Consider the following 26,521-nt stretch of genomic DNA (forward strand, 5'->3'; position numbering starts at 1 on the left):
CCCATTGAATAGAATAGAATAGAATAGACTGCCACTTTCATAGACTGCCCGTCTATGAAAAGCGCTTAATAAATAAATGTTACTTACTTAACAACTTGTGACCGAAAAGTGAAATGCTGAACATAACATTGTTGGACTCTGATGCTTACTGAATAAACTCTTATATTTTGTGAGAATGTGATCTACCAGCCACATAGCAGACAGGTCTGGCCCAGATCTGGTGTCAAGCCGGCACTGCTGGCTGACTTCTGGCATGGTAAGTGGTATGTCTTCCAGATATGTGCCAGGCCTGGCATAGATGGCACTGTCTATGTGATGGCATGCCACATCTGGCCTGATTGTGGTTTGGTTTATGTGGCCCAGGCTCATAGGTAACAGGTCTGGCCCGGACCCGGCATCAAGCTGGCACTTCTGACTGACTGGTGTCATGGCAGGGTGTATGTCAATGATGGCACTATTTATGTTCCTATTTTCCTATTTTAGTTAGAAGACCCAAATGCCATGTTGCAATACTATACTGCTATGGTAGCCAATGTTACAAATGCAGGTTTGACAGGGTTGTGAGTGTATACTTTATCCAAAACCTAGTAAGGTTTCCCACCCAGTGTTTCCCACCGGGTGGCTGTAGCTCAGGAGGTAGAGCAGATCACCTACTGATTCAAAGATTAGTGGTTCGATCCCTGGCTCCTCCAGTCTGCAGGTCAAGAGTGAGAATGTGTATGAATGCAGTTAGGAAGCATGCAGTTTAGAGCAAAGTATGAGTGGGTAAATGTAGCGCTTTGAGTAATCCACGAGAGTAGAAAAGCGCTATATAAGAATCAGTCCATTCCCTGTCTGAACAGAGTTCCTTCATGTTACTTTTGCTCTGTTTTGCATGTTCCGGCACATGTTGTTATTACATGGCTTGATTAAGGTACACATTAGGCTGACATCTGGGGCCAGAGCTGAAACTGTTCTGGGTCAGCACAGGGCCAGCAGCGTGTCTGCAACTGGCCCGTGGCTGCACACAACTTACACATGGCTCACATACCGCAAAGAATGACGGCCCTTTGGTGGCCCAGCTCAGGCTTGCCAGAGGTGGCCCACACATGGGCCAGCACATGGCCAGTTGGAGAAACACTGGTGGTCCTGTGGGCCATGGGCCAGCACATGGCCAGTTGGAGAAACACTAATGGTCCTGTGCTGGCCCATGTGTGGGCCACCTCTGGCAAACCAGATCTGGGCCACCAAAGGGCCGTCATTCTTTGCGGTACATGGGCCATATGTAAGCACATTGTGTGGGCCAGATCCGGGCCATACCAATTTTGCTATGTGGGCACATTGAATGCTGGGCAAAAATGCCACTGATACAGTCAGGGATACACACCAAGTGCAGAGACACGCCTGGCGGCGGTCAGGTGCTTAGCTGGCTTAAGGTAAGTTCTTATGATCGGTGAATATGGTGAATGGATGTTCAGCCCCGTCTTGCAGATGACGCCACTCCTCTAAGGCTAGTTTTATAGCTATCAGTTCTCTGTCTCCTACATCATAAAAAAAGTATCAACTTGGCACGGGAATGTGACACAATGTTTAGGATGACAATAAATACAATTATGCTTAGCGTGAGATTCATGCCTAGGGACTCTAGCATGGATGTCTAAGGGCAAGCACAAAGCATGGCTGGATACAAGAGTGGCTGCACTGAGGAGAGAGGAAAACAAGGGGTTAGTGTATTCCAGAACTCCTCCAGGTGTACATGGATTTAACAGAGGGGTATGGCTTATGTTGCAGGTGGAGTCAGAGGTGCATTGAGGGGAGAAGGTGAAGGTCCGAGTGAGATGAGTAGAGATATGACCTGAGTTCCAAGGCAGGGTGGCACCACTGTGTGCAGTGGTGGCAAGAGGGCAGGCAGGTGTAAGGTTGGAATCCTTCCCAGGAGATGGAGCGTGAACAGTAGTGAGTGTAGTCAGTAGTGAGTATAGCTCGGTGTCCGAGGGGCGAGCTGACCAGAGAACTGTAACATGAGAAAATGAGGTAAATACAAAGGCTTGGGATAACAACATGAAGCGTGAAAGCCTGTTACCAACGTGGGTAAGTTGACGAACTGGTGGTGAAGAGACTGCAACGGTGATCTGAAAGATCCTTAGCAGATTGCTCCAGATTAGCTCCAGGTGAGGTGGTGACAGCTCCGTCCCGGGGCAGGGACAGGAGAACATGCACTCAGTGGAATATTCCAGCAGTTCGGATCTTTCCGCACTGTGACAAAGTGCTGCAAAGAGGAAAAATTTTGTTATGCCATATGGCATTCACTCACCCATACAACGTATGTATAAGTGAGTGAATACTTTTGGCAGTATAGTATATATATATATATTTATATGACTATGTGAGTATCAACTTGCTAGTGGTGGTAAAAGTGACTCATAAATTTAAAGGTGAATAGGTTTCTTAGAATCTCGACAATCAGTCTCTCTTATTTTAACCCTGTCTATGTTTCTTCTGTGACGTCTGTCTTTCTTGCCTTCCTGCCATTCTTTAATTTACATTCTGCCTCACTATAAACACACGCTGCCTTTTGCTGTTGTGTTTTTATCATTTCAACTCAACCCTCTATCTTTTTTTACAGCCTTTGTCAATATTTACAACAGGCTGTTCACTTCTATATTTACATTTGCTTCCACATTCTCTTGTCCTGACATCACTCTTTTATCTCTTTTAATTTTGCTATCTCTCTCAGCACCTCTAAAACACCCACCCCTCCAACACCTCCACCCCATTTCCTCTTTATCTCTTTCACTTACTCTCTCGCTCGCTCTCTCACTCTGGGATGCTCTGACACCTAGATTACAGATCATTGCTGGCGCCTTCACTGAAAGGCAAATATCAATGAAGGGTCCACACTAAGATGGACAATGGTAAACAGCAGAAAGGATTTTTTTCTTTAAATTGTAATTTAATGGACACGAAATCTTCGAGGAAAGGAAACTGAAACAAAATCAAGAGGACCACACATGACCAAATCTCTCTGCAAACTGGATAAGATCAAGAGGCAGGGAACAGTTCTCTTTCTCTCTGTGACTTTGAAATTCCTTTCCGAGAGAAAAAGCAGAGATGAAGGGATAGTCAGAGAGATGGGCAGTGACTAAAGTGTAGCGCATGAGGAGCAGGTGCTGAGTTGGAAAAGAGCTGCACAAGCTAATCTACAAGTTTTGTTCAGAAGAGGCTGCAAAAGATATTCATCTGCAAGTGAGTGGCGAAACATTTCTCCCACTGAAAACGTTACGTCCAGATCAACAGAATCAACTTTTGGAGATTCATCTGCATTCGTTTGAGTCCTTATTGGCTGCATTTGAGGATTAAAACTGTTTCTTTGTGACTGTTTTTCTAAGGTCAACCAATTGCATCCCTCAGATGTGTTTTGAAATATCTGAGAGTGAGGTATCGTGTTTTATTTTTTTAAATTTTGTCAGTCATGACAGTTTTGCTGTCTAGAACCATGTTTCAGTTTATGTCTACGTGAACTGTTTGGAATCATGTGCCCCACTGACCTGTTACCGTCGTGGGGTCCCATTAAAAGGTTTTCATCCCAAGCCTCTGGACTAATTGCTCTTTATAAGAGTGCCTGGATAGGATGGCTCATTCTGGGATGTATTGCTGGATCTTCCAAACACAGTTCATCCCCATCAGGGAGGTTAGAGAACTCCAGGAGCACCACCAGACCTCGGGTGGAAAAAGACTTGATTGCTTACCCTGAGGAGCTACACTTAGAGGTGGCAAGACACCACTCCACTTCACCCGTCTCCATATATAGATCTCCACTATTGCTAAAGGGTGGTCACAGTGAGTATTAAAAAACAGCACAACAATAACATTCAAAGAACAGGGAATTCGATTTCAAATTTATTAGTAAAAATGTAAAACTCTAGTATGAATGGCTGCCATCAATTAGCAGTATGCTGACTAGTTCTTGTTCTCCTTCATGTTATCATGGACATACAGGTTTCCAGCCTACATGAGAAAAACTTCCTCATGCCTCACAATTAAAAACGTGTAAACACAATTCAAACATCTATAACAAGCTACACATTAGGTTGTTGCTTAGTTACTTAGTTTTGCACAAATGTTAAAAATAAATCTCTATCCACAAATACATACAAAGGTCATGTACATCATACAGAATATACTGTTAGGTCCAAGACTTCAGGATCCCCTGTCACAGAAGTCAGGCATCACAGAAAACGCTGCCAAATGGAAAACAAAGAAAGAGACAGACAAAGGTGTTTACACTTTATCATCATCTCTATTTTTCTGAGTAATATGTGATTTAGGAAGTTGTCTTCAATAAGTAAAAGTACTTGTTTTCCTCCTGTAGAATACCATGGTCAAATCACATTGTATAATTAACATCAGCATGAGAAGTGCTTTTTTGTGCTGAGGCATTTTTTTTTTACTGTCATCAAACTGGTCTCCCAGTCAGGAGTCCAGTTTGAAAAGAGTTCTTTTTTTTCTCTTCTTGTCCCTGATGTATCTCCCTGTTCTTTTTGGCGCATATGCAGCCTGACAGGAGCTTCCATGTGGTACCGAGGCAGGTTACTGACTAGTAGTTGGATGGGACTGGTCCCTTCTGGGGATCCTTGGGAATCAGAAGTATCCAGCCTTCTGTTAGCCATTCTGGGTGTCTCTCATTGACTAGCAGCTGGTTCATGTGTACTGCCAGACAGTCGTGGAGTGCAGCCGCTTTCTTCAGCCAGTAGACATGAACCATGTCAGGGCCTGGTGCTGTCCAGTTCTTGGACAATTGGATGTCTGCCACTGAGCTTTGCCGCTATGTGTTGCGTGAAAGAAAAGCTTCTGGACTTCTTTAAGTTGCTTGAAGACGTTTCACCTCTCTTCTGAGAAGCTTCTTCTGTTCTAGGTGGAGAGTCAGAGATTTAAGCCCTGTGGGAGTTTCCCCCCCCAAGAGGGTTAATGGATCCCCTAATGATCCTCTATCTAATCACATGAGCCAAGGTGTGAAAACGGGTGTAGGTCACAATCAGCCAGGGTTTCGGGTGAGCTCATTGTGAAACCTAGCCCCACCCTATCATGTGATGTCCTGAGGTCAGATGGCCCAGGATGTGAGTGGGCGTTAAGGCGTCTGCAAAGGGATCTCAAAACTGGATTATAGATGGCAGACAGTTGGTGTCGTAAACCACCACCTCTGTTTAAAGATGGTCGCTCACAGTGGACATAGATGGCTTCTTTCACTCCTCTTACAAACCAGCCACATAGAGATCTATAACATTTCCCATGTTTACATAGCATTAGCATTTTAATATGTACCAAGGTTCACATATACTTCATACCAGAACCAAGAAAAGTCAACATAGAACTTGAATGCATGCTGAGGTTGCAGTTCAGCCATTTGATTCATGTTACAGCAGCTCATGAGTGAATTAACACGGTGCGATAAAAGTACTTTTAGAAGTACATTTTCCCAAACACTTACATTTACTTACATCTATTTAAATTTACTTGAAGGGTTAGGGGTCCCCACTTCAGCATTCAGTCAACTTCTACAGAGTCTTGCTGATGACCTGCTAATTTTATTAAGGTGTGTTGCAGCAAGGACACATTTGAAGGTTTCAGGACACCGGCTCTCGAGGACTGGAGTTTGACACTCCTGCTCTACTGCTTCTGTTATGTCTAGTTCTTAGTTCATGTTTTATTATGTTAGTTTCCTTTCTTGTCCACCCTGTCACAGTCTCATCTGTGTGTCTTGTCTCTGTGTTTTGTTTCCTTTTCTTCTCTCTAGTCATGTCTCCATACCCGTCTGGTCTCTCTGTTTTGCTGTACTTAAGTAGAATTTTCGGGTATCTGTACTTTACTTGAGTAGTTATTTTTCTGACTTTACACTTTTACTCTCTAAATTTTTAAATAAATATCTGTACTTTCTACTCTTTACATTTTCAAAATAGGCTTGTTACTTTTGGTTTAACACATTTGAGGGGAGTTATTATTTAACGTCACTGTGGGCCTTCAAACATCAAACAGCCTAAATGGTAAAAGGCCTGTATTTATAAAGCGCTTTAATAGTCCCTAAGGACCCCAAAGCGCTTTACATATCCAGTCATTCACCCATTCGTGATGGCAGCTACATTGTAGCCACAGCCACCCTGGGGCGCACTGACAGATGTGAGGCTGCCGGACACTGGCGCCACCGGGCTCTCTGACCACCACCAGTAGGCAACGGGTGAAGTGTCTTGCCCAACGACACAACGACCGAGACTGTCCAAGCCGGGGCTCGAACCGGCAACCTTCCGATTACAAGGCGAACTCCCAACTCTTGAGCCACGATCGCCCCTAAGCCTAAGCAGTAACACATAAGAGACAGTCCTGTTGGTTATTCAATCACCAGGGATGTCACGTGGAAAGAGGCAAAACCATGTGCCACAGTCAGGGATTTGGGTTTTTTGGGGGTGTTTTCTTTAGCACAACATTGAAGTTGAGGATCTTCAGCATCTAGCTAGCCCTACAAAAGAGGAGCAAGCATAAAGTGAGTAACGTTTTTTAAGTGTCAGGTCATTTCAAATGCAGCATTTCTATCAGCTTAACAAACATCAGCAAACACACAAATTGAGTTTGTTGCAGTGTTTTGCAGCTAAAAGTCTATGGGCTCAAATTGTGGTCATAAATATTTTGTACTTGTAAATCAAATGCGACCAATCAAACCAAATGATTGGTCAATGTCATGTCAATCACAAATTCAACAATCCAATCAGAGAACAGATGGGTTTGGCTTTTGGAGGGGTGCGTTACTGTTAGCACAGTAGGTTAACTGTGTTATTTAAAGGTTGCATGAAAGTAACCTGCAGGTTAGTGCAGGATAGTGATGGATTTAAAATAAAGTGCTGTGTTGGACTGGTGCACAGTAGCTGTGGAGCTCATGGTCAGAGCTACTGTCTAGTATAAAGACAGCAGTCTTTATAAACATACTAACAGTATCCTGTCAGTGTAGAGTATGGAAACCACCCAGGGCAAGTCATGAAACCTCAGAGCCCAGATCACAGCCTGTACATTTAAATCTACTGGAGCTCTCGATAGAAATTATTGTGACTTGTGATCCTTTTCCACACGCTGAGCAGCAACCAGTTTTAGGATTCCACCATGTGCTGAATCCTATTTTAATCCCATTCCCTACTCATTTTTTCCTTATTTTTCTCTGATCATCAGTGTTGGGAAGGTTACTTTTCATTTCATTTCATTTCATTTATTTATTTATTTCACACTTGGTACAACAGTTCAAACCAACCAACCACACTTTCTATCAAAAAAGCACTACAACCATGTGTGAAAAGGAGCAGGAAGAAGAAAATATTCTTATTAAACCCTGCCCCCTATCTACAATCCAACTTATATTACAAGTGGGCACCAAAAATCAGAGAACAAACTAACATTAACATTTATCTCCGGTCCTAACCCAAACCAAACAACAAATTTACAATCAAAATATACAAATTTACAATCAGAATATACCACTCCACATAGTAACAAGGAGAAAAATAAAATTAAAATAAATAAAACAAAAAATTATAATGGATCCTTTTTCAATGAACCCCAATTTCATTCACATTCTTCATATTGAGTTATCGTTTAATCTCATTAATCTTTGTGTAGTCCTAGCTAACTGATGCTTAAAATAAAATTTCCTTCTGCTATCTTCTCCCCCTGAACACAATAAAAATACTCTTTGTAACTTAAAGGGCAAAATATTATTTTTAGCCTTAAACATAATTAATAGTGTCCGTAATTTCACTAAATCTCCTAATTTTAATAATTTCGATTTTATAAATAATTTATTTGTATGTTCTCGATATTTAACATTATGAATCATTCGTATCACTTTCTTCTGTAATAAGTTTAAAGGTTTTATAGTATTCTCATATGTGTTCCCCCAGATTTCAACACAATAACTAAAATATGAGAAAAACAATGAAAAATATAAAATGCGCATTGTTTTATAGTCTAATAAATCTCTTACATTTCCCAAAATATAAATGTTTTTAACCATCTTCTTTCTAATATACTCAATATGTGATTTCCACGTCAAATTTTCATCTACTATTACATCCAAAAAACGAAATTCAGTAACTCTTTCAATCAATTCTCCATCAATGGACATAATGACTTCATCCTCCTTTACACGATTGCCAAATATCATGAATTTTGTTTTTGTCAAATTCAAGAAAAATTTATTTACATCAAACCATATTTTTAATCTTAACATCTCAGAAGTCATAATTTCAACCAAATCTTTCAAATTCTCTCCAGAGCAATAAAAATTTGTGTCATCTGCAAATAAAATAGAATTTAAGCTTTTTGATACGTCACAGATATCATTAATATATAAATTAAAAAGTTTAGGTCCCAAAATAGAACCTTGAGGAACGCCACATACAATCTTCAATCTTTCAGAAGTGTTACCGAGATAATGTACATATTGCGATCTATTTTCTAAATAACTCCTTAACCAATTCAATGCCACTCCTCTCACACCATAATTATACAATTTAGAAATCAAAATAGAATGTTGTAAGGTATCAAAAGCTTTTTTTAAATCAACAAATACCCCAACTTTATATTTATTATTATGGGTGGCAGATGAAATATCGTCAATGAAAGTCAACAATGCTAATGCCGTTGATCTATTTTTATGAAATCCAAATTGATTTTCATTTATTAGTTGATATTTTTCAATAAAACTATCAAGTCTTTGCGCAAAAAAGTTTTCAAGCACTTTTTGAAAACTGTGACAAAAGAGACACTGGCCTATAATTGTTAAAACTATGCTTATCTCCTGATTTATATCAGGGTATCACTTTTGCCACTTTCATTCGATCAGGAAATACTCCTGATTGTAACAAAAGATTAAAAATATAGCACAGAGGAATAGTTATACAATCTAAAGTCTTTTTAATTACAACCATGTCTATACCATCACAGTCAGTTGATTTTTTATTTTTACAATTTTCTACAATTGCTACTATTTCTTTTATGGTAGTATCAGCCAAGAATATAGAATTAACCACTCTACTTTCTCCTTTCCAGACTTCCTCATATTCTGGGTCGTCATTTTTTCTAATTAAATTTGCTAAAGTGGGTCCGACATTTACAAAAAAATGAATTGAATTCGTTTACTACTTCAGTCTTGTCTTCGACCACTTGATTATTCTTAATAAAATAATTAGGCCGATCTAAGGGTGTGTTCTTGTTACCCAATACCTCCTTAAAAATATTCCAAATGCCCTTAATATTATTCTTATTTTCCTGAAAAAGTTTATTATAATAGTCTTTCTTGGCTTTCCTCAATATTAATACCAACTTATTTTTATAAACTTTATATTTCATTTCCGCATTCTTAGTTCTCTGTGTTATATAATCCCTATATAAATTATTTGTCTTTTTACATGCATTTGCAAGACCCTTAGTTATCCAAGGTTTCATATTCTTATTCTTTTTCTTATACTTAAACGATACCACTGGACAATGTTTATCATATAAGGCCAAGTAAGTATTTAAAAAAGCTCCATATGCAACGTTGACCTCATTAACATGAACCTCCTTCCAGTCCACTTCCATGAGATCTTGTCTAAACTTATTAATTGCCTCGTTATTTCTTAACCTTCTATGACTCACGAAACCAACTTCTTCCTTTCTTTTCATATTTAAATCAAAAGTAAAAAAGACTGGTAAATGATCACTTATATCATTTATGATGAGGCCACTCATAATATTACTCTCCAAGCTATTAATGAAAATATGATCAATTAGTGTTTCCGATTTATCTGTTATTCTACTCGGCTTCATAATTAAAGGATAAAATCCTTTTCCAAGTAATAATTCAAAAAAATCTGACGTGGCCTTATCATTTGCCTCTTTACAAAGATCAATATTGTAATCACCACACAAACATAAAGTCTTATTTCCCTTAGCCTTACTCAATAAGTCTTCTACTACCTCTGTAAATAACTCAATCTCTGACCCCGGTTTCCCATATATACACGTTACAATTATATTCCTTCTTCTTTCTATGTCCAATTCCACTGTCACAGACTCCATTAAATCGTCTATAACCACAGACATACATTCAACTTTTTTACATTTCAAATCACAATTAACAAAAAGTACCACCCCTCCTGCCTTTTTCTTAGTTCTATTTACAAAGTATAAATCGTACCCTTCGATACAAAAATGACAACCCCTCTTCTCATCAAACCATGTTTCAGACAGAGCAATTATTTGAAACCTGCCTCTCAAACTATACAGAAAATCTTTAATCGAAGCAAAACTTCTATAAAGACTTCTGCAATTAATATGAATTAATGAAAATGTATTAACTATTTCAACCGTATCCCTGAATTGCTCCTCTGTATAATATTCACATGTGACATTAATTGTATTAAGCACATTCCTTTCAGGGTCAATACCTACTTCAAAATCATGTGATTTATGATCTGAGTCGTCGAGCATTATGCATAATTATTCTAAAACTATCTATTAACCTCAAAAAAGAAAGGGATCCTTAGCAATCGCACATTCATTTATCGACATATTTTAAAGTCCGTTGATCTTCTTTTCTTCCATGTCCAATTTACAATTTCCTTTTGTCCTTTTCCACCCGAAGTAGCATCTGTTCTTGTAAAGGATGAACTAATTGTTTTTAGGCTTATAGCCATGATTGGTCGTAACCGTTTGCCTATCTTGATAATGTTATCTCGTATAAATGTCCAATTCCTCAAGGTCCTTAATCGTTATAACCTTGGCTTCTTCTGGTGTTCCATTCAGTTTAATCATCACTTTACAGTTCCTGGTCCAGGTTGCTTGAATCTTTTTCTCCTTCCGTAAAATGCGAGCTTGTCTAGCAATATCTGCATTTCTTTTTGTAAGATGTTCATTCAAATGTACTCCGCTTCCTCTCAAAAGGCTGGACCGCCTCAGCAAGTCAACTTTGTATGTTGACTTTAAAATGTATTCCACTACAGATTACAGATTACATGCCCCAAAACTTTGTAATGTATTCTGTTACATTACTCAATGAGAGTAATGTATTCTGGATACTTTGGATTACTTAATATATTATCATGCTTTTTACAACATGAATGTACTATTGCTGTGTGATTTATTACTATTACTGAAGGTAATAATCATGTGCAGTTCTGAAAGCAATACCAACTAGATGTTTAAATCTTAATATAAATGTAAACATGTCCTACATTAAGTTACCTCAACTTCTTGTTCAAAGCTACCATAATACAATTTACAACACTTAGTGAAAATATGCAGATCTACAGTTAGCAGGTCTTTGTTTCATAATTCATGCTTTCTCCTTCTTTTGCTTAGCTGGGACAACATACATCTTTGGCAAAGGTGGGGGCCTCATTACATTCAATTGGCCAGCCAATGAGAGACCAAGCACCAGGACGGACAGGCTGACTGTCGGCTTCAGCACCTCCCTGAAAGATGGCATCTTAGTCAGAATTGACAGTGCACCTGGTCTAGGCGACTATCTCATGCTGCATATAGTAAGTTCAACTCAAAATATTGTCCTTGAATAATTTGTGATTTTTTTCCTTTTATTGAGTTTTTGGTTCCTTTTTTTACAGTAAAGTAGATTTATAGTTTTATCCCCCAGCATGTTCCACGGGCTTCAGCTGTCACATTATGTGGATTTTAGAGAGAAGGACACAGGACTATATATACAAGAACTCATTACTTGTGAAAAAGAGAGGGACACAGGCGAAAACTTAAGAACACTTAAAGAGGACAATGAAACACTAAATATTTAAACTGATAGAAATTAACATCACTGAGCCCTGCTCTCAAAAACTGACATAGATCTAAGACTGTCTGTGAAGCTGGACCGGGAATCCCATCAGCAGTATGTCAGCAGGGAAAATAGGTCAATGTGTGCAATGGCCCAAAAACACAAGCCAAAAAAAAAAAAAGAAGGCTCAGAGGAAGAGATGCCACACTTTTTCCCCCCTCACGTCATCTCACTGACTGGATTACTTCATATTACAATTTAAGAAATGCGAGGCCCGGACTGTAACGTGGAGGTTTTTTCCCCTGCAGACATGTTGATGGATGTTAGGATTTCCAGTCGTCTTTGGTAAGACGCAGTTATGCTTTTGGTGTGATATGCATGTAGTAACCTGCTATGTAGTACTGTTTGGTTATGTTGGGAAAAGAGAGAATATTTTATTGCATAAAATAGCACTGATCACATCATGCAAATATCTGCTTGTGTGTGGACTCGAGCTTGTCAGTCTGGTGGCTCAAACAGGCTCTCCTCCACACAGTCCTCATTCATAAAGTGCTTTACAAACCCAAATATTATGGCTAACAGGATGATTTTACTGTTGGAGTGCAGCTAGCCAAACAGTCAGATTTTGAGAGCAGGGCTCCATGATGTAAATTAGCCTTTATATGTTTAGTGTTTCACGTCCTGTTTAATAACTCTTTATTCTCATTTCAGCAACAAGGCAAAATTGGAGTGACCTTCAACATCGGCACAGTGGATATCAGTGTGCAGGAAAGCAGCACCCCAGTGAATGATGGGAAGTATCACGTTGTCCGTTTCACCAGAAATGGTGGCAATGCTACACTGCAGGTGGATAACTGGTCTATCAATGAACATTTCCCACCAGGTACAGTATTAATAAATCAGTCAGCTATTAAAGTAAAACAACTGGTATTAACTAGTAATAATAATGCAGTGGGGTTGTGTCATTATGATACGAGATCACTGGGCAGCATGTGCTTCAGTAACATAAGATTTTAATTTCTAGCATAAAACAGGTGTCTAACATAGTGGGATGTATCTGTGAGGAGCGAAACACATTACGTACTTCCATACTGCATTACTGATTACTATGTAACTCTGTAGAATTTGGATGGACATGTTAGACGTGCTATCCTAAAAGTAAAGACAAAAAGAATGATGTTCCAAGCCTCCATCAGGATTTCAGAGGATTCCTGTATTAGTGCTAAAGTTCAGGGCCCCTGCTGCTGTGATGGTTTACAAAAATGCTTGAGTTCTCGTTTCATTTGTAACCCTTTTATACCCTTTTGAAGCACAGAACTCTGTTGCCAGTAGTGTTTTTTATTCCTGTGTTTGCTCCAACTGTCTGAGATAATTTGATATTCCAGATTGCATCCTTAACAGAAGTTGAACTTTGAAAAAGCACAGCTTGGCAAGTGATGATTGTTGTGATTCGTGCAGCCTGTCCAAACCCGGTACACACCCACATACTATGGGGTGGTATAATGGAACTATGGTGACTTCATCATACTGACACAATGAGGATGAAGGATATCTCTAAGTGTTTGTGGAAATACTGAGAGGAAGGAGAAAGCTGTAAGAGTCAACATAAAGTCTTCTGACTTCTTGGCATCTACAGGTTTACCAGTGACCTGTTATGGATAGATTCAGGATAGCATGTTCTAGTTTCTGAAACTGTGCTTGTTTAGGATGTGGCAGAAACGCAACCTAACATTAATTGTACACCTATGTGGCTCACTAGTGACCTGGTGGAAGTTAAGGGGTTAAGTCTGCCAGCTGAAGAATTTTCAGTGTCTCTTCTATCCTGTAGTCAAAGTAGTTTGATTGCAGTAAGGAAGGTATATTATCAGTTGTGTTTTGAAAATCTGATATTTATTGAATCAATAAATAGTCTTTGCATGAACCACATCCACACCCGGTGTGCCAGAGATATGAGGTAAATTCCATTTGTGTCCATACAGAATCTCATTTGTATGCCAGCTGAAAAGACTTGGGAGAAATTAAAATAATTACATAATTTAAAAAAAATTTGCCCTCATCCCCTGGGTGTTGGTATTTGTTCCTCTAGCTTGGGTCCTCTGAGAGTTTGAGGGTTCTGCTGTATCTTAGCTGTTCCTCTGATGTGCCTGGAATCTGCTGGAGCCATTCTTCCAGTTATGGGGTCACAGCCCCTACTGGTCCTATTACCACGTGCTCATTTTAGACTTTACCTTCCATATTTGCTCCAGTTATTCCTTCAGGCCCTGGTACTTATGTATTTTTGTACTCCTTCTTCCTGAAGTTACTGTCCACTGGGATTTCCAAATCTCAACTGTGGTATACCTTCTGTAGTTGAGGTCAGTCTCTGTAACTTGCATCCTGTCGCCTGTGGCAGACTTCAGCTGGAGTCTCAGTACCTGGCCTACCTTCTGGAGATATGTCTGGTATATCTGCCTTTTTTTGACACAATCTGACACAGCTAGACACACAGCTAGAAAAGCTAGAAAGTTCTGGGTTTGAATCTTAGTGGTGCCTGGTTTATGTCATTACTCTGGTTTCTTCCCATAGTCAGAAGGTTAGGTTAACCCTAACATGGAGCACAGTTTCATGTGGGAACTAAATTAACACATGTAAAAGCATACAGTTATGTTTAGGGTCATCATTGATGATGACTTTGACTTCACAGGGTTAACTGGTGATAAGTGATGGTAAGGTGGAAACAGATGTAGATATAATACAGAGCTTTCATGTAGAGCTTTGAACATCAGATTTAAAATGTGTTATAGAAATGCCCATTAATTGTGTGTAACCATGTTTGGACCTTGTTTAGTTCTGTGAGATCTAAGTCACTGACAATGACCCTAATCCTAACGCTTCCAGAATGTCGAAATGATCATTAATCACTTTAAAATATAAGTCTTGGCAATCAGGCAACAACAAAAGGAAATAAACTCGTCTTTACTTTGTTCCAAAACATAAGGCTAGGTTTGTCAGCTGGGGTTGTCACTGGATGATGACTGTTTTTGTGTGACATTATATTAAAGTACAAAATTGTCACTAGAGGCTTTAACCCAGAAACTACAGATTAAATCTAGACTCTAGAAAGCGTCTGGCTGCAGGGCCTTGTGCAGACTGCAGAACAATTTCCATCACGTTCATGTCCAAGACAAAATCCCTTAAGTCAAATAGAATCCACTCTGGCACCCTCCCCTACTAGCCTGCGCCATCATTTGCTTCAGTGCTTTCAATCATTGCATCAGTTTCCCATGGGTAACCAGCACCCTGGAGTCTTGGTAACAGTGTGTTTGAGGCAAGTGTAACGGACAAATTGTTCTGCTGTACTGGCCAACAACATTTCTGCCTCCAGGAAGGGTCTTTGAGTATAATGTTTTGCGATTCAGTGTGGCACTCTTTGTTAGACAAGCTTTCAAGTACTGAACTATTTGGCAGCGCTTCTTGGCACTTGCCCTGGATGGATACATGATGTACACAAGCCTTCCACAGCCTTTTCACAAGGCTGCAGTAATGGAGCAGTGAGGTGTTCAAAGAATGGTGCAGTGCTAAGGGATGGGCCTTCAGTGCCTGTTCCTATAAACTCATCTCTTCAAATTGTAATATTTTAAACTGTTAAACTTTGAAAATCATTTTTAGATTTATTATTCTATTAGATATAAGAATAAGATTTATGTAAGACAGTTCATATGAAGGGTACCATCTTATAATCTATGAAACTCTGCTGGTGGGTAATCTATGTGTAACCAGTGTCTGCAATGTTTCTCTGAGCTTATTGCTTTCTCCCTTTTCAGGAGACCTATTTGGTCATTTGTCCTCACACATATATGAACTTGAGGGACATTCCATGCTTAATCCATAGGGCCCACTATTTGAAGCTATAACAGTTTCAGCTCTACTGGAAAGCCTCTTCGCAAAATTTAGAAGTGTGTTAATGGGAATTCTTCACCCTTCCTCTAGAGACACATTTGTGGGATCAGATACTGATGTTGGAGGAGAAGGCCTGCCTTGCAGTCTCTGCTGTTTGTGATGATACTCTTATCACAAAGGTGTTCTATTGGGTTGATGACTTGCTCTTCCATGTCTTTATGGTTTGTGCACTAGTGCACAGTCATGTTGGAACCGGTAGGGGCCATCTCCAATCTGTTTCCACCAAGCATTAAGAGTTCCTTTAACTGAAACTTAAAGGCTGAGCCCAACTCCTGTAAATGGTACATGTCTGACAGTACAGTCAGACCAGTACCATGTCATAACGGCCAAACCCAGACTCATCCATTCGATTCCCGGAGAAACAGACAAGCATGATTCATAACTCCAGAGACCATGTCTCCACTCTGCATCTGACGCGTCGCATCACACTTGGTGATGTTCGGCAGCGGTCCTGAAACCCGGGGCCACGGACCGGTCGTTTGGTACCGGGCCGCAAGAGTTGAGGCTCGGGTGTGAAATTTATGGTTTTCAGGGTTTTTATCGGTTTTTATTGTTATTTTTAAAATTGTTTTCATCATTAACTTGGTTTCCCTGGGTGTTTTCCCATGTTTTTTCAATAAAACTTCTTTTTTTCTTCAGTACCGGTACTGGTTTTATTTTGTTGTATTTATCCGCGACATCTTAAAGGCTGGTCCATAAAAATGTTGTCGGACATAAACCGGTCCATGGCGCAAAAAAGGTTGGGGACCGCTGATGTATGGCTTGGATGCAGCTGCTTGGCCATGGAAACCCATTCCATGAACCTCTCTACGCACTGTTTTTGAGCTAATCTGAAGGCTACATGAAGTTTGGTTGTCTGTATTGACTGACTCTGCAACCTCTGTGCACTATGCCCCTCAGCATCTGCTGTCTCCACTCTCCAGTTTTACGTGACCTACCACTTTGTGACCGAGTTGCTATCATTCCCAATTGCTTCCACTTTGCCATATCACTAATAGTTCACTGTGGAATATTTAGTACTGAGGATATTTCACGTCTGGCCTTGTTGCAAAGGTGGTACCCTATCACATTACCATGCTAGCATTCACTGAGCTCTTAAAAGTTACCAATTTTTTCACAAATATTTGTAGACAAAGTCTGCGAGCACTTGATTTTATACACCTGTGGCCATAGAAGCAATTGTAATACCTAAATTCAATGATTTAGATGGGCGAGTGAATACTTCTGCCAATATAGTGCATGTCAAAGGGAAAGCCAGGCATCCTTACCGGTAAACCTATTGTTGCTGGTTGTGTCTTATTTCTCTTTCTTTCAGTCTCAAGACAGAGTTCATGGCCATAAGTGAAAGTAGACACAGAGCAATAGCTTTGCTTAACAGAAGCTGTACCAATCCATCTGTCCATGATCCATGTTGTTCTTCCCCCAATCATGGATAAGACCCATGATTTGATGTCATCTTCCAGAATCTAATTCCCACCCCACAGTGGGCAATTCACCCTTCACTTTTGAGAATGATAGCTTGTTTGTAAATGAACAAGATAGATTTGACATACTGCAAATCTTTCGTTAAGAGTCCTCATTTTAAACGGTCATTTACATAATTCTGTGTAGTTTTAAAATATGATGTCCATAATTGCACATGCTGCCCAGTGAACTACATATTATGTTTGGATCGGCCCTTTTTTGTGGTTTATGCTGTTTGACTTTGTTGTTTTACATTAATGATAGCCCAGAAGTTTTTTGAACAATTTTCATTTTACTCGGGCTCATCCTCTTTGGTATTGGCTGTATTGAAATATATGTTACCTTATACGGTGAAGATATATCTAATCATTTTGATTGTCACTAAAATTTAATTTTAGCATGATTGAATGAAGGCACTGTTGATATCAATTAAATAAGCTTGGTCTAGCCTCAGAGAGTTTGCATTTGATGTATCACACAAATTAAGGGGTTAAAATTGAGTCAAATCGAACTGAGATGTTGAACAACATTTGTAACAGATGGGTGAAGGGGAAAAAATAGAAACAATATTATCAAAGATAATTTCCAAAAGTCTGTTAAGTTTAGTTTTTCAGAAAGATCCAAGTGATGAAAAGATCAAAAAAAATTATTTTAAAAAGTCTTCTGGTATCACAGCAACAAATACATGTGGAGAAAGTTGGAATAAACACAAACATGCACATCAGCTACTGAAGTGAGAAGGCAGTTTGAGGATTTCTCTGTGTAAACATCATATGTGCTGTATATTTAATGAAGATTTTGGGCAAGCTAATATTGTCAGAGAAGAGCGTGATCATTTTAAGAACTTTAAATGAGCTCTGCATAACCTAAGGGAACTCGTTTTCAATGATGACACACGGCTGTTGAGTGACGTAGTTTTTCAAAGCACAGAAATCAGTCCAACTAGTCTATGGTCATTCAGGCTCTTGGGAGCCTTTTTTTGAGATACAAATAAATGTAGCCTTTTTAACCTTAGATGGTACACTTGACTGAGTCAAAGCCTGAAAATGTCAGTCAAGATAAACATAATCTGTTAGCAATCTGCCAGGTATGCCATCAGGCTCCCTGGCTTTCTGAACACTGACAGCCTCTTGATTGTTTAAGATGAGACACTGCTTGCTGTCACCTGCAAGAAGCAGTGGAAAAGAAAGAGCAGCAGCACTAAGTCTTGTTCACATTTCCACACAGCTTGGTGTAATCTTAAATGTGCCTGAATTTGCATGGGCCTAAATAGTGTTGAGACTTTCATAAAATCCCACTTTTATGTTGCAATGGCGAACCAGAGTACTGTATATCTGAGAACAAGGATGCATCTAAAAGCTGCAGGACAGTAGCTCTCAAGGACTGGAGTTGGAGACACTGCTCTACACAATGTGAAGAAGAAAAAAGTCAGGATTCTATACAAAATGTTTGGTAACAGCCAAAGAGCCAAAGACGATGAGCCCTAGGCATCCTGTAACCAACAGCAGTTTCAACCAAAATGAATGTTTCTGCTAAATTCAGATTTACCATTTGTAAATGTAGCTAGAAATTGATATTTCCTTCATGATGTGACTCAATCTATGTTTAATACATGTGTTTTTAAACTTTAAAGGGAACAGCGACATTGAACGCTATCAGATGGCCAATAAGAAAATTCCTTTTAAATTTGCCAGGCCAGTAGAAGAATGGCTACAAGAGAAAGGTAATTTCAAATCAAACTGATGTGTATCTGATTGTGCTAATGTAATAACATGAAAATCTCTGAACATGAATGTGAACCTACACACGTGGTTTAAAAATGAGAACTAACCAAAGAACTAGATAAGTGAATAAATTTGTACAAAAGGAATGTCACTGAAAGTTATAGAAACAGAGCAGCAATAACTGTGAAAAAGTTTGTTTCTTATTTAGCAACTGTGTACACAAACTTCATCCACAGAGGAGATGTCATCTCCCTACAACTTCTGCACTTATGCAGCTCACATCTGCCTTTCAGTGTCTCCACTACGCAGTAGTGAGATCAAGCACATCTGATTCATTTCTTATTAATTTATTTTAATCAAATGATGTGCTGTTAATAATCATGGTTCTTTTTATGTTTTGTTGGTAAAATTCATCATGCAGTTTTATGCCACTGTGTGAGAAATCTATGTTTCATTTCAGTACAATTCAGTTTTAATAGAGGAATACTGTGACATCGGACCCCAACACACACACACCGTGGTTATGGTGACACACACACACCGTGGTTATGGTGACACACACTTCTTTTATTATAACTGTGTTTTCGGCTTAACGCACGGGACACAGACACTCCCGCTCAGTAGTCGCTCCGCTCTCTTCCTCAACTGTCACTGAAACATAAGAAAAGTCACAATCAGTCACTCGTCCCAAACACCTGTTTAGCCCCGCCTCCGCGCCACCCCGGGAGCTCACTGTGCCACCCCTCCTCTGCAGCGGGCCAGAGACCACACCCGCGCCACAAATACATTATGTATTATTCTTCACACTGTCAAGATAAATTCATTACTTTTGTCATTGTAAGGTGGAATAAACAGCTAAATATGTGTAGTGTAATTTTTGAGGTTGGCTACTGTGCGCACTGTTGCAGTTTGCTTAGTATTGGGTTCCTTGTTGCATTAGACTTAAAATGGACAAAAACTGGCACAACTATGCCGTTCACAGACTCACAGACTGTTGTTCATGCAGTTAATTTTAATTATGTAATTACTTTTCTTTCAGTTTTCACAGGTTTTGTTTGTATTGAGGTTCTACATTGGATTCTATAGGGGTTTTTTTTTAAAAAAATCTAACTTGCTCTTAATTTACTGAATATGTAACATTTTAGTGGCACTGCACATGGGTGTTTGCATTTTTGTTTTATTCAAAGGTCCTTTCTTTGTTGACAATATCTTACTCTGGATGTCTTCTCTAGGGCGGCAGTTAACAATTTTCAACACACAAGCAACAGTGGCAATTGGTGGTAGTGATCGTGGCCGGCCCTTTCAGGGTCAACTCTCTGGCCTTTATTACAATGGCCTAAAGGTGTTGAACATGGCAGCTGAAGGCAACCCAAACATCAAGATTAATGGCAGTGTAAGGTTGGTAGGCGATGTACCTAGTGTGGCAGGTTCAGCAAGGACCACAGCCATGTCTCCAGAGATGACAACGACCTTCATTGAGACTACTACCATGATGTCCACTACAACCACACGGAAACACAGATCTTCCTCAACTGTACAGGTATGTATGTTCTTATGACTATACATACAGGAAACAATAGTCATAAGTGCAGCTACACATTTGTTGTTCTTCACCCTTCATAATTTGATACATTAGCATTTGGTTGCACTTTCTATTACGGCTCAGTAATAAAGTGGTAATAGTAGTGTAACAAAGCAGAAACAAGAAAGTAATAATGTGGTAATTTCTAAGTTATTACCATGCAATTGCCAAAGTAATAACCACTTAGTATCCAAGTAATATTAGTCTTGTAGCAACAGTGTTCACACTGAGTATTATTACATGCAAATTTATGTGATTGGATAATAAGAGCCCAAAAACTGAGGGTAATAATGTGGAAATACAGCTCGGTAATAAAGTGGTAATACTAAGGTATCAAGGAAGAAACAAGAATGCAATTATGTGGTAAGTTATTAACACTCAATTAACCATGGTAGTTTCTGTGTAATAAGCATGAAACAGCTGCAAAATGCAAATTACCGGTTTCCAATTAATTACATATGAATAACCCATTAAAGGTAACTTAAAGAAGTGTGATTATTACCTGGAAATATTGCTATTATTTTCTGTGTAATAAGCAGGAAACAGCACTGCAAAATGCATAACTGCCTGTTTCCATTTAATAACATATTAATAACCATGTAATAACCTTTTAAAGCAAACTTAAAGAATAGTAATGACTACCAGGAAACCTCCAAAAGTTGATTCTGTTCATCTGGACGTAGCGTTTTGTGGGTGAAACGTTTCGTCACTCATCCAAGTGACTTCTTCAGTCTCAGCTGACTGCAGGTTTCAGTCTTATAAACAGTACATTTGCATAATGACTAAAACCAGCCCACTGAAGGAACAATGGGCTGGGAGGTCAGTTCCTTAATCTTAATTATGCAAATTCTCATGACCATTGATCAACAACCACTGACCAAAACCCACTGATCAAAGAACACTGATCAATGGCCATGAGTCCCATTCACAGAGAGTTGGGGAATGGCTGCAATCACAGCATTGTAAGATGGCGAAAGATGTACCCTTAGGCCCCCTCCTCCATTCAGAGATGGTCTACTCCTAAAAGTCTGCAAATGAGCTCTTCAGTTAAAGGCTTCCGGGTAACAAAAATCCTCCAGAAGGTCACAGCACCAGTTGCTTAATGAACGGGTGAGGCAAACAAATTTTACCATCGACATGATAAAATCTCAAGAGGACCGGCTCTGACAGAGACTTACAATGCTTCTAGATGAGAATACTCTTAAAAAGGTGTTTGACTTTACTGAGAAGGCTCGTCAAGCACAGCACAAGAAGTCTAAGACGAGCCAACAAAGGAAGTTTGACTTACTTGTTGTACTTCAGAAACCACCGCAAAATATGGAGAGTGTCCTCAACGGCCAGAAGAGAGAAGGATGCGACACCGAGGATGTGGACAAGTGGGTGAAGAATTTGTCTGACAGACAGCTCACCCAAACAGAGAAAAACATCCTTGCTAAAGGGTTGAATGTTGCTGTGACACCGAGACAAATCCCGCTCGTGGAGCTGATCAGAGCCACAGAAGCAGCAATTCGAAACAACAATATTGCAGAAGTGGAAGCAGAGCAACTACGGACAAAGATTTCGGCCTGTCTCAGCAATGCAAAGCCCCCAGCATCCAACATCACCATGGAGGAGAGGAAGGCACTCACATCACTTAGTAATGACAACAACATTATCATCCTTCTGGCAGACAAGGGTAGGTGCACAGTTTTGCTAAACCAGAAAGACTATCATGAGAAAATTTTGTCACTGCTTAGTGACAAAAATACTTATGAACCCCTGAAATGAGACCCAGGAAGTGGCTACATGAAGAGGGTGATAGACTGTCTGAAGCGGTTAGAACAAGACAATGCTATTGACTGGACCTCATACCACAGGCTGTACCCAGGGGAGTCTACACCAAGTCTGTATGGTTTACCGAAAATACATAAACAGGGTGCACCCTTAAGACTGATTGTCTGCATGATCAACTCGGTCACCTATAACATCTCCAAGTTTCTGGCTTCGATCCTCAACCCGCTGGTGGGCAGCTCTGAACACCACATCCAGAACACCCTGGATTTTGTTGAGAAGGTGAGAGATGTCATTATGGAGGCAGATGAAACCATGTTATCATACAATGTTACTTCTCTCTTCACTTGCATCCCAGTCACGGAAGCGTTGGAGGTAGTCCGTAAGAGATTACAGGATGACACCAACCTCAGCAGCAGGACCACCCTCAGCATCGACCAAGTGTGTTTGCTTTTGGAACTGTGTCTTCATTCCACCTACTTCACATACAAGGGTCAGTTCTACAGGCAGAAACATGGGTGTGCCATGGGCTCCCCAGTTTCACCCATTGTGGCCAATTTGTACATGGAAGAAGTGGAAAAGAGGGCTTTGCTATCCTACCCTGGAACACCACCAAGTCATTGGTTCAGATATGTGGATGACACCTGGGTGAAAATCAAATCTCAGGACGTACTACATTTCACGGATCACATTAACTCGGTGGACCGACACATCAAATTCACCAGGGAGGATATGAAAAGTGGCAGGTTGGCCTTCTTAGACTGTGAGATTTCCATCAGTAATGGGGGACATCTAAAAGCTGATGTGTACCATAAACCTACACATACGGATCAGTATCTAAGGTTTGACGCTCATCATCCACTGGAGCACAAACTGGGTGTCATCAGGACGCTACAACACAGAGCGAACACCATCCCCACAGACACAGCGGCCAGGGAGGCAGAAGAACATGACATCAAGAAGGCCCTGAGTAAATGTGGTTATCCCAGCTGGACTTTTGTCAAAGCTGGGAAGGCACCTAAAGAAAGCTCCAAGCAGTCCAGGAGAGAAGGACAACCGCTGCCCAGGCGAAAACCTGTAGTGATCCCGTATGTGTCAGGAGTATCGGAACAGTTGAGATGCATTTTTTCTAAACACCGGGTCTCTGTGGCTTTTAAACCCCAAAACACGCTGCGCCAAAAACTGGTCCACCCAAGGATCGGGTCCCCGACACAAACAGAGTAACATAGTGTACGCTGTTAAGTGCCAGGAGGATTGCCAGGATTTATACATCGGGGAAACCAAACAACCTCTGGATAAGAGGATGGCACAACACAGAAGAGCTACCTCATCAGGCCAGGACTCTGCAGTCTATTTACACCTACAGGCCACTGGACACTCTTTCAATGATGAGGATGTACACATCCTGGACAGGGAGGAACGCTGGTTTGAGGGCGGAGTCAAGGAGGCCATTTACGTGAAAAGGGAAAGACCATCTCTGAATCGAGGAGGGGGCCTAAGGGTACATCTGTCACCATCTTACAATGCTGTGATTGCAGCCATTCCCCAACTCTCTGTGAATGGGACTCATGGCCATTGATCAGTGGTCTTTGATCAGTGGGTTTTGGTCAGTGATTGTTGATCAATGGTCATGGGAATTTGCATAATTATGATTAAGGAACTGACCTCACAGCCCATTGTTCCTTCAGTGGGCTGGTTTCAGTCATTATGCAAATGTACTGTTTATAAGGTTTGGGGAAACCTGCAGTCAGCTGAGACTGAAGAAGTCACTTGGATGAGTGACGAAACGTTTCTCCCACAAAACGCTACGTCCAGATGAACAGATTCAACTTTTGGAGATTTACTTTCCTGGATGATTGAGAATGCATCAAGATGACTATCAGGAACACCTGTGGAAGTTTTTGTGTAACAAGCAGGAATTTAATACCATGGTCTTAAATTAAAACAAGCATCAGGAAATATGTAATGAACTAGAAACACTTGTGCAAAATGCAAATAATTCAGTTCAGAATAACATATATGAATACATTAGATCCGTATTGGAGTTTAGAGAACGCTCTTTCACATGAATGACAACACATAATATGGTAAATCTATTTCAGGAAAGGAGGAAAGAAAGTGGAGCACGTTTTTAAAATGTCCAGTATACAAAAATAAGATGCCATCCATGTTCCCCTGCTTGTCCAATTCAGGGTGGGGGGGCGCAACACCACCGTCCTGCACTGCCATCCAAAGATCTAGCTGGGGGTTGATAGCTATATTCTGAGTATACTAAACCTCCACCCTCCTCCCACTGTTGAAAACTGGAGTGCTTTATTTTTTGGTGACTATGTCTTATTTGAAAGTATAATTAACCATATCTAGTTGTCTATCCATATTTACAATAATAATGATCAGCTTATTTCATGACAGCATTACTTTTACGCAACCTTAGTTTTTAGAACTACTCTAAGTATTATTAGCTAAGCTAACATTAGCTACTAACCTGATGTAAGCTACTCTGTTAGTGGTGTAAGTTGACTGTATGTGACATAGATTAATAACTACAAGCCACATAGTGCTAAATATAACTTAAGGAATAAAAAAAGGTTTTACTTACCTTGCAGTCCTACAGCAGTAGCTATAATATGGGTTTGATTCCAAATGTATTGGTATAATCCATTGGTTTATGCAAGCATGGATCTATGAGGCAAGCCAAAACGATGCAAATGGTGGCTAAAGTTAGCAGTTGGCGCCCCACTCCTTCTTTGTCTTTATCCAGGCATAAAATAGAATGTAGGCAGCAGTCTGCTACCTACTGGCAGCCAGCTCTTTGCAAGCTGCTTCTATTTATGCTTATTAAAAAAACGAATGCTTATTGACTAGTGACTATAGCAGTGTAGTCTTGTCTAACTCCAGTAATGACCATAATTTTCAAAAAGGTAGATTCAATATAACTATGAAACAGGCAGTTGAACACATGATCCACTGTGGCAACCACTAAAAGGTGCAGCTGAAAGAAGAAAAATTGGAGTGCATAAGGAAAATATTAACTGAGGCCACAGAGCAAAAAAGTCAAAAGCCCACCTCCCATAGATATCATAAAACTATTAATGTTTTTGAGACTAGAAGAGTCAGCGCCTACTGGTCATTAAAAAGAATGTAGGTTTATTGCATTTCCACTGGCTTTACTTTACAGACTCGAATCTATATTCATGCTTTATGTGCAGTTTATAGTCTGGATACAATTTCAAAGATTTTACAGGTTATCTGAACCTAATACAAAAAAAAGTATCAGCTAAAAGTGAATGTGTGATTGCTGTGTTGTAGTATCAGATTATCTTGCTTGTGTATCTGCTGTTCCCGTTTTAGGGAGAGAAGGGAAAGACAGACTCGAGTATCTTGACGCATTTTAGAATATAAAATATTTTTAAATATTGAATATTTTTAAAAGATTTTTCTTCTGACGAAAAAGAATTAATGATTTAATATGATTCTGAGTGACTGTTGTTAAGATGACTTGTGATGATTTAGCACTATATAAATAAAAGTAAAAACTGCATTAATGTAATGAGCTCATGCAGCATAAAGGTGTACTGTATGTGAGTCTATCTGTCAAGTAACCTATGTTAAAAGTATCTGTTTAACGTTACACAATATTAAAAGACATGGGCATTCACAGGTTGGCATGGTTTGATAGATTCCGTAGTCTTTTGTGCCAAATTTAGGTGTAAAGGATTAAAAAGAAACTGGGGCAAGGATAACAGCCGAACTACTCTTTGCTTGTTGCTCTTACTGCCATGCTTGAGTTTATGTCAGCTGATGCAAATGGAATAGCTGCTGTTTGATATTAAATGTCTTCCACTGTAAAACCACCTGAACGTATTTTTTAGGAACCCTTAGATAATATTGGTAGAACTAATATTTTTCAAATGTTTATATGAATTGGGTTTTGCTTATTAGTAAAAAACAAAAACAAAACCTTAACTCAAGGTTTTATTGCAGAGCCTTTCAGCTGAACTCAGATCATCTGTACATTACATCTCAGGATGATATCCTTAAGGGGTTTAACTGGTCTGAAATGAGGTAACAACCCGGTGCCTTCAAGTGCTGCAATGCAGTGCTTAACACAAGTTATATTACCCGGCAAGCAGGCAACAGAAGAAAGGTTCAAGTGTGGAACCACCAGCTGAGGCCATTCTGTGTATATGTAAGGTATGTAACACCCAGAGCCTGCAGAAAGTAAATAACATTTAGCAACTTTGCCTGACCTAATAGCAG

The 26,521-nt window shown here is 39.8% G+C and overlaps 1 protein-coding gene across 1 annotated transcript in view; it reads left to right on the top strand.

Annotated features, from left to right (window-relative positions):
- nrxn3a (neurexin 3a) overlaps window positions 1-26,521 on the top strand; it is a 240,698-nt gene that overhangs the window by 199,797 nt on the left and 14,380 nt on the right. The window contains 4 exon segments of the mRNA XM_039603223.1: window positions 11,359-11,540; window positions 12,494-12,665; window positions 18,819-18,908; window positions 20,142-20,449. Coding sequence (XP_039459157.1) covers window positions 11,359-11,540; window positions 12,494-12,665; window positions 18,819-18,908; window positions 20,142-20,449 — 752 coding nt within the window.

This window comes from Oreochromis aureus, linkage group 19 (assembly GCF_013358895.1).
Source record: "Oreochromis aureus strain Israel breed Guangdong linkage group 19, ZZ_aureus, whole genome shotgun sequence".
Taxonomy (NCBI): domain Eukaryota; kingdom Metazoa; phylum Chordata; class Actinopteri; order Cichliformes; family Cichlidae; genus Oreochromis; species Oreochromis aureus.